Genomic DNA, 14,270 nt, shown 5'->3' on the forward strand with positions numbered 1-14,270 from the left:
CTCCTTCCCCCCAAGATGGAGGAGCCGCCCTCAGCCCGCTCCGCCCGGGGAGCGCCCGCTCCGCCCCGGCCCCGCCGCAGCGGGACCCAAGGGCTTCCCCGGGGAACCCGCGCGGAGCCACCGACTCCTCCGGACCGGGCCGTGCCCGCGCCCCGCTCGTCCCCTCAGAGCCCCCCCCCTCCACCCCGGGCCGCCCGCCCGCCTCCATTTTAGAGCGAGCCCAAAGACGGCCGCGCCGCCTCTCCCGCGACCTCCCCGCCGCCGCAGCGGCCCCGCTCCCGCTCCCCTCCCGTCCCGGTGCTTCCCCGCCCGCCTCCCTCCCTCACTCACCACGGGCAGGGGATGGGGTCTCGCCGCCGCCGCCGCCGCGGGTCTCAGCCGAGCCGCGCCGCCATTTCCTCCTCGCACCGCGGCAGCGCCGGGCGGGGCCGCTCCGCCCCCGCCGCCACCGACACCGAGATGGCGGCGCGGGGCCCAGAGCGCCGCCCCTGGCGCGCGGCTCCCGGAGGACCTGGGCGGGAGAGCGGCGGCGCCTCAGCCCCGGCCCCTCAGAGCGCTGCTGCCCGGGGGCTCCCCGCGCCCGCACCGTGCCCTTCTGCCGTCACTGCCGAGAGCGGGAGGCCCGGCCCGCTCCCCTCACACCTGCTCCCGGTTCTCTTATGGCAAACGCGGGCTGATTTCACCTCCCGGGAACGGCAGCTTTAAGTCATTACACGTGAGGGTGCGCGGGCCGGAGCGAAACCACACGGTTTTATCAGTGCCAAGCGGTGTCCGCTTATGATGAACTCCCTCACGGGTGAACTGCAGAACCCACCTGCTCAGGGCAGCTGTGCTCCCCACCTGTGCTCACTCCACTGGGGTTTGCTTTGGCTTTCCTATCCTACTCCGTCCTTTTTAGAAAACCAAATGGCAAATTGCCGCTGCAACGCTTTTCTCTGGATCCAAGCTGTGGATTGATGTGAAGGGAACGTTCTCTGGATCTGCTCCATCCAACGCATGGAGCCTTCCTAGGAAACGCCCGTTAACTGTGATTAAACTGCCCAAACCACTCTCCAGGATCCAAGCTGCTATAAATAGCTACAGAGAGGTAACTCCCGTTTACATGTTTTGTTCCTTTTGTCACCTTTTGGGACATTGGCACCCAGAAACACCCACACCTCGTGGTCTCTGAGGGGTCCTAAGAACGACAGGAGACCCACAAGGCCACAAGGACACACCTGAACTGCGCACCTGAAGAGCCTTTAGGCAGCTGGATGTGTGAGGTTTTGACCCCAATCCTGCACATTTTTCCTCATGAGTTGGTAACATGGATTTCAATTGGATTGAAATCCAACACAGGTGCAGTGTTCACAGAGATGGATTAAGGAATGCAAACACGAGGAAACAAAAACATACTTCGTAATAGTTCTATAGAATTACAGGAGTCTATCGAGTAATCTGATTACTTCTTTAGAAATCTAAATTCTATTCACAAAACTTACGGTGGTAAAAGCTCAGGGTGATGCTGGAAAAGCTGCTATTGGCATAGTCAGCCCCTTTCTCAACCTGTAAAACTGGGCAGTTTTAATACTTACTTCACCCAGGAACACCTAGAGGTAAAAACCTCCAACAGATTCCTGTACAAAAGTAGAAGACACCACGATTATAGGCAAGCAGGAGTTCAGGTTTTGTTCTGCCAGCTCCAGAGCTGCAATAAATGGAATCATGTGGAGGGGAAATACCTTAGGGTTTGGTAGATCGAGCTGCACTGTGACTTATGCTCTGGAAAAAGCTAATAACAGGTTGTTAATGCACAAATTTTGCATCTAGGGGCTGCTCCAACCCAGGAATTACACGCCAAGGGAAATGGAACATGTGAAAAAAGGAATTGCACACCAGCAGCGAAAAGAGGATGTCTGCCATAGGGGATCCTGCCATGAAACAGGTATTAAATTCCTCTTACACACATTTAGTAAGAGGCTTACACCCTCTTAAGGTAATGCTGATGCACTTTGCACACCCACTAAACACCTGAGCACTTTACGCTTTCAAACACAAAACTCCTACACTTTTGTGTTAAAGCCCAGGTTGGAGGATCTTCCTTTGCTGACTAAACACCTGTGTTACCTCTACCATCAGCATCTCAGTTCTTTCCCTGCCTCATTCACTTCCTAATTATTTTCCTGATAGAGCCTAATTTCCTTTAACTTGGGAAGTTTACTCCTGGGTTACTGGTCTGAATTTACACTGTCCTGGCAGCAAGCAGAAGGAGGGGTTTTTTGGCATCAATATAATGTGAGTTTTGTTTCAGTTTAGGCCTCCTCTCCTATAACATGATGGTAGTTTGCAAATGGTTTGAGCTGAAAACTCTGCTGGGAAATCCTAGCAGGGATTAATGATTATCAATCAGCTTCTAAGACAGTCTAATAAGCACTTTACCTGTGTCCTAGTTAGAACAGCTGGGACCAGTTCATCATTGTATGGGTGTAACCCAAAACTGTGTACTCTATAGCCTTCCATGCCACTTCCCAGAAACTGCTATCAATGAACCATTTACATCCTCTGCCCATAGAGCCTGACTCCTCAGGCTATAAACTGGGTGTTAAGAAGCCTGTGAGATAGGAGGATGCTCTTGTCCTCACACCCTTTGTGGAGCTCCCTGCCCTGAGGGAAGTGCTGGGCATTCCTGCCTGAACTGGAGAATATATAATCTTGGAGTCTTGGGACTTTTTTAACCACTCGTGGGATCCAGAGGAAGACTGCAGATCACCACTCTTCAACCAGACTGTAACCACCACCCTCTTCTTCTTGGTAACTTTGTGGTCAGAAAAAATGCCAACTCCTAAAAATATTTAAAAAAACAAACCAAACAAAAAAAACCCCAAGCCCCATCATAGTATTTTGCATGGCAAGCAAAGACACAGCTCAGGAGCTGGTTTTTAGCCCATTTTTACTTTTCTTCAGCTCAAGGACAATGAATGGGTGAAGGCAAACTTCTGTTGCAGTTGGTTGACCATCTGAACCTCTGAAAACCAGGTGTCAGCTCCACACAAGCTGCTGCCAAACAGCAGCTCCCATGTTTTTACCTTACTTATTCAATTTATTATTCTATTTATTAGAAAGCAATTACACCTATTCTTTAATCTTTACCTGTAAATAGCAACTGTGGTATGAATTGCCCTCTGTTGCCTCCTCTCTGCCTGAGGTGTCTTTCCCTCCATAGACAAGTCAGGAAACCCTCCCAGAGATGGACATCCTCTTCCTCTCTCCCCCTTTATGGAAGTGTCCTGAGAAACTCCACCTTTTAGGGAGGAGCTGACATGAACAGGTCAGGACATCTAAGCCAGAGAAAGCCTAAAGGTTCAAAAATAGTCTGAATGGTTATGTTTCCCAATGAGTCAAATTCACTGAGATAGGTTTTTAGATGAAAACCCAGGAAGAGCCCTCTCCAACTGACAGGAATACTTGCCAGGATGTAGCTTTCTCTGTTACATGGTTACAATGAACAGCGTGGATTACTGAATATTTGAAGCTCTTTGTCCAAAATTATGCATTGTTTATAAACTTGGAGCTTTGTTTGGAGAAGCAAGTTAAAATAACAATCAAAATAATGAAATAGTAATTCAGGCACTGATCTCTGCTCTCTGTGACCATAGACAGGACCCAATAGAACGGCTGGAGCTGTGTCAGGGGAGGTTCAGGGTGGATGTTGGGAAAAGGTTCTTCCCCCAGAGGGGGTTTGGGCACTGAACAGGCTCCTCAGGGCAGTGGTCACAGCACCAAGGCTGCCAGAACTAAAGGAGCATTTGGACAACGCTCTCAGGGACGGGGTGGGATTGTGCAGGGCCAGGAGCTGGACTTCGGTGATCCTTGTGGGTCCCTCCCAACTCAAGATACTCTGTGATTAATAAATAAATAATCTCTTACATTGTAAGTTTTCTCGGTTTCAATGTAAGCACAATTGTAATGAAAGTGGGTTTTGGAAGCTGGGCTTTATTGCACAGTCACAAAAACAAGAGTGAAAAATGCACAATCATGTCCACATTCCCAGTCTGTGTGAGTGAAATTGCATTTTCCTCAAGGGTATTATTTGCAGCATTTCACACATAAAAGTATATATTTTAAGCCTGTTCTCCCTTTAAATTTACAAATCAAGGTGTTGTTGCAAAATGTGGACTATGTAAAGTTTTCTTAAGAAAGGATGTTCTTTGATGTTTGATCTTTGAATACTTTCAAGCCTAAACAACAAAAAGGAGATTTAATCTGTGAAAGAGAGAGCAGCCAACAACTCCAAGTGAAGTCCAGGTGTTAGAAAGACAAACTACTTGTTAATAGAATTGCTTTGTTAAGGTTTAGGGCATGACCTGCTTTAGTGATCTCAGACCTGGGGAGAGGTTAACAAGGCTTGGGAAAGATGTACCACTGACAGAGGACACAAAGAATGCAGAATTTACGGGCCACAAGGACACCTGGCAGAATTCCCAAGATAAGGAAGAAACTGATAAAGCCAACTCAGCAATTGTGCTAAACCAGCTCCAAGTGGGTAAAAGGTGATTCTGGCACGGGCAGATCGTGACCATCGACCCAAGAAACCTACTGACCCAAAAGATGAGAAGGATAAGCATTGCAGTAATTAGTATGAGAAGTGACTCATTAACCAATAGAAGGTAGAATATTAATTAATAACTGTGTAACTTGTACCCAATGAACACTAAATCCTTTGTTTGCTAAAACGTGTAAATAGTAAAAAGTTGTGATAGTTGGCGTGCTGGCTTTGTGGATTTGCCACCCAGCACCCGTTTCTGTGCAGAACTGTAAATAAATCAAACACGTCGCCTCTGCCTGTGGATTGGCCTTTGCACAGCGGGTGAAACAACCCATTTTGGCAGCAGCGCGTTTTCTGCAGAGTGACTCACAAACCCGCAGTGGGTTCATCAGCTCCTCAGCAGCCGCTACACGTTTGACGGAGATCATCGATGCGAGCCCTCAGCCCACCGTTATCCACACGGGCGGAACCTGGCGGGACCGCACAGGATATCGCAGGCCGTGCCCACAGAGACCCTCCCCCCGGCAGTCGGATCGCGCCGTGTCCGTGCAGGAGCCGCCACCGCATCACCCGGCGGTTCCTGAGCACCCCCGGCCGGGTACGGACCGGACCAGCCTCTACCTCGGCTGTTGGCGACAGGGCCGCGCTCGGAGTGGGCTCCCCGGCAAGAGGCTGCCCCGGCCCCTCAGCGTTGCCCCGCGCCCACCACCCCCAGGCCGCCCATCCCGCCGCGGCCGCTCCGCCCCGCGGCGCCGCCGTCTCTGTGGTACCTGGGCCCGACTCGATGGTCGCGCGTCCTCGCCCCGCGCTCCCCGCGCGCTGATTGGCCGCTGAGCCGCGGTGGCGGCTCTCGCGAGACCCCGCGCGCGCCTGCGGCCCGGCGGAGGCGGCGGAGGCCCCGCGTTCGTGCGTCGGAGCGGCCCCGGGCGCGCGCGGTAAGATGGCGGCGGGGGGGGCGCCGCGCCGGGCCCGGGGCGCGGGGGGAGCGCGGCCCTGCCCCTCACCCTCGCCCTGTCCCTCACCCTGCGGAGGCGCCGGGCCTGTGACGAGCGCGGCCCACCGCTCCCGTGGCCCAGCGCTCCCGTGGCCCGGACTCACGAACGGCCGGGCCGGGCCGGGCCGGGCTGGAGCGGAGGGGGAACCCCGGGCTCCCCAGCGGGCGGGGATCGGGCCGCGGCAGCAGCAGCAGCGGTGGCGCGGAGCGGCGGGAGCGCCGTTCCCGCAGCGTGGTTGGGAGCGGCGGAGCGCGGGGCCGGCAGCGATCGCGGCCCCCCCCGAGGCGGGTCCTGCCCCGGCTGTCCGAGTTCCAGGAGCTGGAGAAGGGAGAAACTGTTGGAAGCGGCGGAGGAGGCGATGAGGGGTCGCGCTGCCGCTCGTCGGAGAGGGTGATGTTGTCTGAGAGGATGGCGGTGCCTGTTGCTGTTGTTGTTGCCGTCTCTCCTCCCCCTGTCGCTGCCCTGTGGTCGTGACTTGTCGGAGGCAGAAATCGTTAAATGGGCCTTTGGTGAAGTGCTTTGCGTGCGAATCTAAACAAAAATATTGTCCAGAAAAACACCGGGAGACATCAGTTCAGTAGCGTTGACAGGAGAACTTTTGGGGGCAGCGAAGCAGAGCTGGTTGTACGTTCAGTTGTACATTGGGTAAGGTATCGTGGACAGTTTTGTACCTGTACAATGTATGCAGCTTTCCCAGGTTTTGGTGACAATTTAAAGCAAATACTGTTTACATAGGCATTGCTTTAAGTGTTTGTCACAGTCTTTCTGGCTGGCTGTCAAACTCTGATTCATTTGTTTCACACGGTGATGCTGCGGGTCCTGTATGAGTTCTAAGCAAGATTTGTATGGAATGGTTTTAAGAGTAAGTAAAAGGAGATGGTATTTGAATTTTCTATTCTGAGGTTGCTGAAAGCAGCTTTTAGAGCCCGGTAAATAGATGTGAAAGAGTGCAGGAATGAGGAGGAGAAAAATGTAAACCTGTGGTTTGAGATAAAAGACTCCCTTCTGGATTATTAATTTAAAAGAGCTCATAGAAAGCTCTGAAAAGGGCAGTAACACAGTTCTTACACACATTAAACACATTTCTTCTTGAATCACGTTAAATGAGAAATGCTTTTCTTTTCTTGTAGTTAGAGTCCAGGATGAGTTATGCAGAAAAACCTGATGAAATCACAAAAGATGAATGGATGGAAAAACTTAATAACTTGCATATCCAGAGAGCAGACATGAACCGCCTTATCATGAACTACCTTGTCACAGGTAAAAATGAGTGGAGATGCTTGGAGGATCTTAAATAAATCTACTTTATCAGACAGTGGGCTAGAATATGGCACTGGATGGAGGGGAATTAAGGGCTTTAATAAACTAGTTATTGCTCTTGGCTTCTCTGAGCAAAGTCCAACTGCTCTGGTGTTCTCTTAGCTGGAAGCTGACAAAGATTCAGATTCTGTGGAACAGAAATAACATTTACAAACCTGAACTCTTGACTAAAAGAAAGAGAAAACAAAGTGGTTTCTGCAGTGCTGTAAATAAATACGACTTGCTTCTCTGGGATGTCTTTTTTTGTGCCATTAAAACAGAGCTCAAGAAAAGCTGCTGTTGTTAAATAACAGTCTGAAAGCTGGACAGAACAACTATCAGAAGCAAGTTTTAACTGTGCAGAAAGATAAACTCTTAAAAGGGAACTGTTAAAATAGTTTGAGACCAGAATATTAACCCCTTCAGCATATGGCCTAACTTCATACTTGGAACACTCCAAACCCCTTGGGAACTGTTCCTGGCAATTAGGCTGCATGCCTAATTCCCAGGAAGTTGTGCTAGGGCGGAGGTGTTTGTATCCATCTACACCCCTGTTTACGTTGGGGTGGAGGTGAAGCCTCTGGGTTGAAGGAAGAGCATCATAGTGGGTGGTGTAAATCAGTTTTGTGTCTAAAAGCATTTAGGGGTTTAAAATAGCTGTTAGAGTGTTAAAAAAATAGGATGTGAGAAACAAAATTCATTTTTCTTGTCTGTTTTCTTCTCAGTAAAACTGCCAGATCTCTGTAAACAGATCTGGGGTTTGGAGGGTGAAGCAAAACCACCCAGGTTTTGAAAATGTGATTTTAACAATCCCATTTTGCAAGAAGTGCAGTGCTTGATTTAAGTATAAAATAGGCTCCCAAGTCAGGAGGTATCGAACTACAAGTTGCATCCTTGGAGGATGAGGACACATGACTTCAGAATGAATTAAGCATTTACATTTAGGTCTGTGTTGGCTAAATGCCTTCTTAAATAAAGTATTTTTCAGAGTTTCAGATTAATCTTTAAACCCCCAAAGTGCACGAGCAACACTCAAATATTTTCATCCAAGCTGATGGGGTTTCTTTTAAAGCGTTTCATAAAACATATTTTATGGGTAAAACCGTTTCTTTTTCAGAGGGCTTTAAAGAAGCAGCCGAGAAATTCCGGATGGAGTCTGGAATTGAACCCAGTGTTGATTTAGAGACTCTGGATGAAAGAATAAAGATCCGTGAGATGATATTGAAAGGACAGATCCAGGAAGCCATTGCATTGATAAACAGCCTCCATCCAGAACTGCTGGATACAAACAGATATCTCTACTTTCACTTGCAGGTAAGGACAGGTGGCAAACTGTCTTTGTTTTAGAGAGAGTGGAGAAAACAGCAAAGATTTAAATTTAAGAGTATGTTGGGAGGTGTGTGACTGAACATGGATGCAATTTCAGGTGTTCCTGGCCTTGTTTTGTAGTGATAGGAAACTTTGTGGCATGGTGCAGGAACATTCATATACAGTTATTAACCTGGAAACTTGTAGCAGCAGCTGTGGCCTGTGAGTTACCAACTTCCACTTGCTGTTAGTCTGAATTGCTGCTAGTTCCTGTAGTAACCCATCTTTTCAAATCCTGTTACTCAAAAGCACCAGGTTCCCTTTTTCAGTAGATTTTTGCAGACAAGTTGCTGTTCCTTGTCTCACACATTGAGAATTGACCTCAAACTGTCACGTTAAGGATTAGTGTTTGCCTCAAATTACACGCTAATGTCTCGATCTTGCACTCTTGAAATAGTGAGGATTTGTTAATTTGTGTGGCTAATGTTGCTTCCCTGTCTTTCCCGTGTAGCAACAGCACTTGATTGAACTGATTCGGCAGCGTGAGACAGAGGCAGCTCTGGAATTTGCTCAGACCCAATTAGCAGAACAAGGGGAGGAGAGCAGGGAATGCCTGACAGAAATGGAGCGCACGCTGGCCCTGCTTGCCTTTGATAATCCCGAAGAGTCACCATTTGGAGACTTGCTTAACATGATGCAGCGACAGAAGGTAGTGCTTTCTCAAAGGGAATCGATGTCTTTTTATTCCTATGGTATGAAAATAATGTCCAAATATTTTTGAAATGCTTAGAGAAGGCATATATAGCAGTTTGCAAAAGAAGTGTTTCTTGAGCAACAAAAAAAACTGGTGTTAGGTATTCAAAATGTTTTCAGCTGCTTGGCTCTTTTCCTTGTTTCCTCCAGGCTCATAATCTGTGGAGCTTTGCCCTGACCATTTCTGAGGAATTAGCACCCTAGGTGTGATCTTCTCAATGTCTGCGTGACTTTAGCGGTGTTAATCTTATGAAAACTATCACTGAACTCCAGTATTTCTTTTCCAGGTGTGGAGTGAGGTTAATCAAGCTGTTCTAGACTATGAAAATCGTGAATCAACACCCAAGTTGGCAAAATTACTGAAACTACTACTGTGGGCTCAGAATGAGCTGGACCAGAAGAAAGTGAAATATCCCAAAATGACAGACCTCAGCAAGGGGACGATCGAAGAGCCCAAGTAAAATGTGTGCAGATGGACATCAAACAATCTTAGTACTGCACAGTATACATTTATATCAGTCTGTGACTGAAATATTTTTACTACAGTACAGCACTCAATTCAGATTTTTCAATGAACATCTAATTTGAAGGGAGAAAAGTCCCTTTTAAATGCTGCAAAAACTGCATTGAAAGGCGCTGTGTCTCTTTGAAAGTCTGACTTAGGCTATGCACTATAATACATTTTTAAAAAAAACAAACAATTAAACAGGACAGGAAAAATAGCATTTTTAAAAGTACAGAACTCAAGCTTTCTAATTGGCTGCTGATGCCTAGTTTAGTGGCCAGTGAGTTAATATGGAGTTATATTGGCAACTGTTCAGTTCAGTTTAACTGTCTCCTGTTTGAAATGTGTATATAGAACAGTGAATATTTTCTACCTTTAAGTTATAGCCAGATATACATTCCCCTTAAAAGTAACTGGTCAAGTTTTCATCTATAAACTTTGCGGTAAGGTCAACCTTTTGCTTAGGAAATAGTGTACAAACTTGTAAATCATAATTTAAGGACTTTAGGTTTTTGGTTTTTTTTTTCTTCCTTGTTTCAGACTTCTTGGTGCTTTATATGGTGAGAGCTATGTTCATAATGGATCAGTGACCCATCTTTTCAGGAGGAGTATTGATGGAAATAAGTTTGTTTTCCTTAATTTTCGTGAATGACCAAAATGGCCCCAGAGGCATTTGAGGGTTTTTGTTGACAGGGGCCCTTCCCCCCCATGTTACATTTGCAGTTGTAGACACTGCAGTGGTTCCAGGTGGCTGATCCAGCTTTGAAGGCCACTGGATGTCTGTAGGATGAAAGACTTGTGCTGGGGAATCAAGTGGTGGGGAGAGATGCTTGTTGAAGCCTCTGATGCATCATCTTGTGCAGGATCTGCCTTCATGCTTGCTGAACTGTAGTTTTAGAGCTACTTGGGCTGTATTTATGCCTTGAGCTGAGCAGAGCAGGGCTGTCTAATACCAGAAATTTCCATTTTCTCACTTCTTCCATACCTTTCTGAAGAGATGCAGTTCATCTTCATCTGTATTTGTTTACTGACTGTCCTCACTCCAGTTAGAATTATAGTTTTAATGTTATACATGTGAAGTCCAGACTTTCAAGTCAGCAAATTGTAATCTTCTGAGTATGGGATGTTCTGGTCGACTGAGGGCAGCGCTGCACACTGGTTTGTACCCAGTGGTGGGAAGCACTAATCTTGCCAAATCTATCTCTAGATTTTTAGGTCTGTATATCAAGTTTTGCTGAGCAGAGAGCGAGCTGATGAGTCAAATAGCTTAACATCACGAGACACTGGCAGCTGTCACAGCAGTCCCATACTGTACATAATCTAGTCTTGTATGGTAGATATTACCCTGTAGAATGAAACTTAGTTTTCACCTAATTTTACTGGAATACTTAACGCATTAAACTGTATAAAGCTTTGCAGATACACCTGGCTTAAGGGAACTAACAAAACCTGTTACTGATTGCATTACTGTGAACACTTTACTTGTGTAGCTATTTTTGGGGGTGGGGGGAAGCCATTGTTTGTTAAGCAGCTATGAGAGATGCAGAGCACCAAGGTTAAGCGAGATGATGGATGCAACAAAATCATTTGTTCCCATTTCTTACTGATCGTTCTGTTCTCCACTTTGAGGCATTTGTGGTATGGAGGTCTTAAAGTTTATATGTAACAAACAAGCTGTCAGTAGCCCCCCAGCTACAGCAGCAGCCTGGCTTTCCTTCACCCAGGCTGGTTATTCTAACACCAAACTTTTAACAGTTGTGGGTTTGGTTGTTTTGGGTTTTTTTTTTTAATTTTTTTTTTTCTTTTTGAAGTCGGTTGATGTCTGAAAACCATGTATAACTTTTAGTTTGTGAGAAACTGTATGGTTAATGTAACTTTGTTTAATAACAAAACTGCAGAAACAAAACTGGAATAGCTCTACTTTCTTCATATAGAACTGATCAGCTTTTCCTCTGTTCTGACACTTGTGTTGTTGAGTCTCATGTCAAGCTTCTCCCGGGTGAAGTGGAAAGTGGTGCGGTTTTGTGGCATGACTAGCATTTTTCTCCATGAGAAATGCAGTATTACAGCCCTGGGTGAGAAGTTCACTGTACTCCTAGAACGCTAAGTTAATTCCACAGAGTATTTGGGCAACGACTGAGCGTAGATTTACTTGAATTTTCACTAGCTTGTTGGTTTTTTCCATTAAAAAATAAACACGTTTTTTAAGGGGGTTTAATATAAAATTAGTCTAGAACTATTTCACTTTGTTTTTATGAACATGCCACATTGATAAGCAGCTTTAATCTGTAAAGTTTTTGGTACCTGCAAGAAGATATTCGAAAGCTATGCATTTTAGAGAAAGCATAAAGGTAGTGATATTGGTACTTCTAAGGATCTTTATATTAGTGTATATAAAATAGTTTGCATATACAAATATAATATATAATCTGTTTGAAATATTCTTGAATGGTAGGGGCTGTGAAACATATTATAATTTATGGAAATATTGTACACAGTAAACAGACGTCTCAGTACACGAATGAACTTTTGTCATATGCATGAGAAGTGTCTTATTTGGTGACTACTAATGGATGGGCTTTTGTTAACCCATTTTTGTTAGATAACCACTTTAACAAATATTATTAAATGCCACTTTGATCAGTTTTCTTTAGTGTAAAAATACATATTTTGTTCCACTGAATTTAGAACATAATGAAAATCACTTCTGTAAGAAGATTTGTTCCAAACTCAACGGTGGCAGACAGATCTGGTCATTAAGGGTGGTGCACTCACTCGTCCTCCCCCAGCCTTGCCTTTGGTGAAAGCAAATCAGATTTTTTTCATTAATGCTTTGTATGTGAAGCAGTTGGGTTGTAAAATATCCTGTCATATGCCCCTGCAGAAAGGCTGCATAGCAAGTGTGTTTTGATTAGGCTACAAATCTCCCTCCTTTTCCCAAAGCCATCACCTCCCTGGTAACTGTCTTTGCTGTTCCCGTGTTTTGTTTCTGCCTGTCAAATCTAAGCTGAGCTGTGGTTGCTTCTGTTGTACAATGGAGGGATTTGTGAAGGGTGGGGGATCACAGGCTTCCCTGAAGTGCTGGTGGTACCTTGAGAAATACTGAACTGCTTAATTTACATAGCTGGAAAAGCAGAGGCTGCTGCACAGAAACTTAACAGCAGAATTTTGAGTAAAGCATTTCCTCTCAAGACTTTTGAAGAGGCAAACATACACCTTGAAGCCAGGTGAAGTACCTCTCTCTCTTTAAGATGATTTCATTGAAACACTTTCAGCTCCTTCCACCCACATTGAAAGAAAAATTGAAAAGCACGTGGAGAGCATTTATGTAGCATTTGAAATGTGTGAAATTACCTGGAAAGAATTCTGCCTCCTTTCCGCTCCTTGTACATACAGGGGAAGCCATTACATTATTCTAGGGTGATTTTATTGTTTTTAATTTGTAAAATTTATGCTTTGTATGCTTGAGTATAAGCTTAAAGGCGTTACTTAAAAAAAAAAAAAAATCCTTGACTAGATGAGTGTTGTTTGACTTATTTCAAACCTCCTCCTGTCCCAGTTGGGTACAAAGCTCATTAAGCGGAGTTGGAGCGCGGTCCCTGTGTCGTGTCTTCGCAGATACCAGGGCTGCTGCTGTCAGCCATGGCTGAGAGCATCCTTCAGATCCAGCACAGGAAAGGGGATGGAGTCAGGTTTTGCCCTACATCTGCCTCTAGGCTACAGGTTCTGACCTGCACTGTAGATCTCCCTACCCTCAGAAGCCATGCCAGCGTCAGTAATTGTTTGTGCTCTAATCTCCTTAATGAAAAGGGACCAGGAGGGTTTTTTGCTGTGCTGAGCAGTGGTGGCCCCAGCCCTGGTCCTCCTCTCGCTGCTTTGTGTGCTCAGCTGAGCACAGACAACACAGAGCTCATGAGCAGCACCCTCAAAACGATTTGTACTTCCCCATGGACACCTCGAGGTGCTACAAACTATTTTCATTCCTTTCTGCTCCCCTCCTGCCTTCGTACAATAAAATTAAGGACAAGGTTGGTCAAACTACTGGTGGGCTACGTGTTGATGCATTCAGGCACCTTGGATGAGAAAGCCCTGTGTGTTGTGCTTTTCATGTTACATGGGGATTCACTATCCTGCTACCTTATACCCCCCTGGATGAATTTTCTTATTTTTCAGTGTACTGTTGTCTAGCGATTTTGCAAAGTTCTATTGAGCAGTAGAAACCCACATGTGTTTTCTTTATTCTGTGGACAAGTTGCTTGAGACTGCCCTTGGTTAGCAGGGAGCTTTCAAGCTACAGCAGGCCTGTCCTTTCAGGAGACAACAATTATCCATTATGGAATATGTGAGCCTATTGCTCCTTTCACACCCCTTCAGGATTTGCTCTTGATCTGTGCTTAACTTCATAAAATCTTCAAATAATTGAACCATTGTGTGGATAAACTACAGTGATAGTAAATGTCAGGTCAAATATTAACCCAATAATCTTTTGTTTGGTTTAATCTTTTGACAGATTAAGCTGAACACAGGAAAAACCAGAGGAGATTATGTTCTGCTGTAAGATTATTTTTATTTTCTGTACTCAGCACCTATCTTCTGAGCTGATTCCATTTGCCATTTAATCAGCCCGGTGGGAGGTTTGCTTCCAGCAAATCATACAGCCATAAAAGGAATTATGTCTCTGTTTTTACTTTTAAAACTTATTTATGTGCATGTGATGGATGTTACACTCAAACACTTCTTTCAACTGCAGCTGGTTTTGACAGTGAAAGTAGCTTCTGATTTGAGAGGCAAATTAGTCAAGCTCCTAATTGAAGAGGTGACACTGAGTAGTACAAGGAGAGGAACCAAAGAGTACACAAAGAAGGAAAACTTATGCTTGACTTCC

The 14,270-nt window shown here is 45.7% G+C and overlaps 2 protein-coding genes across 4 annotated transcripts in view; one reads left to right on the forward strand and one right to left on the reverse strand.

Annotated features, from left to right (window-relative positions):
• The window catches only part of DIDO1 (death inducer-obliterator 1), a 54,847-nt gene extending 49,532 nt beyond the window's left edge, over nucleotides 1-5,315 (reverse strand). Inside the window, exon 1 of one of the 2 annotated variants that reach the window (XM_017815257.1) lies at nucleotides 5,296-5,315. The gene's annotated coding sequence lies outside the window, so the exon portion shown is untranslated. Of the gene's footprint in view, nucleotides 1-330; nucleotides 437-5,295 lie in introns of those variants that run through there. The other variant, XM_017815256.1, reaches the window with a different exon arrangement.
• An 86-nt stretch (nucleotides 5,316-5,401) lies between these two features.
• On the forward strand, nucleotides 5,402-12,980 carry GID8 (GID complex subunit 8 homolog). 2 transcript variants are annotated; one of them, XM_017815322.1, is made up of 5 exons: nucleotides 5,402-5,460; nucleotides 6,651-6,780; nucleotides 7,937-8,133; nucleotides 8,639-8,836; nucleotides 9,168-12,980. In XM_017815322.1, exons 2-5 carry the CDS (start codon nucleotides 6,663-6,665, stop codon nucleotides 9,339-9,341), a joined length of 687 nt encoding a protein of 228 aa, XP_017670811.1. In that variant the 5' UTR covers nucleotides 5,402-5,460; nucleotides 6,651-6,662; the 3' UTR covers nucleotides 9,342-12,980. The 2 variants fall into 2 exon arrangements, with proteins under 2 accessions (XP_017670811.1, XP_017670813.1); XM_017815324.1 differs by lacking the exon at nucleotides 5,402-5,460 and adding an exon at nucleotides 5,834-6,165 and having other exon boundaries at nucleotides 9,168-12,030.
• The last annotated feature ends 1,290 nt before the right edge of the window (nucleotides 12,981-14,270 follow it).

The sequence above is a fragment of the Lepidothrix coronata genome, unplaced genomic scaffold, assembly GCF_001604755.1.
Source record: "Lepidothrix coronata isolate B3197 unplaced genomic scaffold, Lepidothrix_coronata-1.0 Scaffold49, whole genome shotgun sequence".
In the NCBI taxonomy this organism is placed as follows: Eukaryota; Metazoa; Chordata; class Aves; order Passeriformes; family Pipridae; genus Lepidothrix; species Lepidothrix coronata.

Excerpts from the sequence above, each read along its gene's own strand:
- GID8 (XM_017815322.1), top strand. The coding sequence starts at position 6,663 with ATGAGTTATGCAGAAAAACCTGATGAAATCACAAAAGATGAATGGATG. Across the intron at positions 6,781-7,936 it reads CATGAACTACCTTGTCACAG|AGGGCTTTAAAGAAGCAGCC; the intron begins GTAAAAATGAGT and ends TTTCTTTTTCAG. Across the intron at positions 8,837-9,167 it reads ACATGATGCAGCGACAGAAG|GTGTGGAGTGAGGTTAATCA; the intron begins GTAGTGCTTTCT and ends TTTCTTTTCCAG.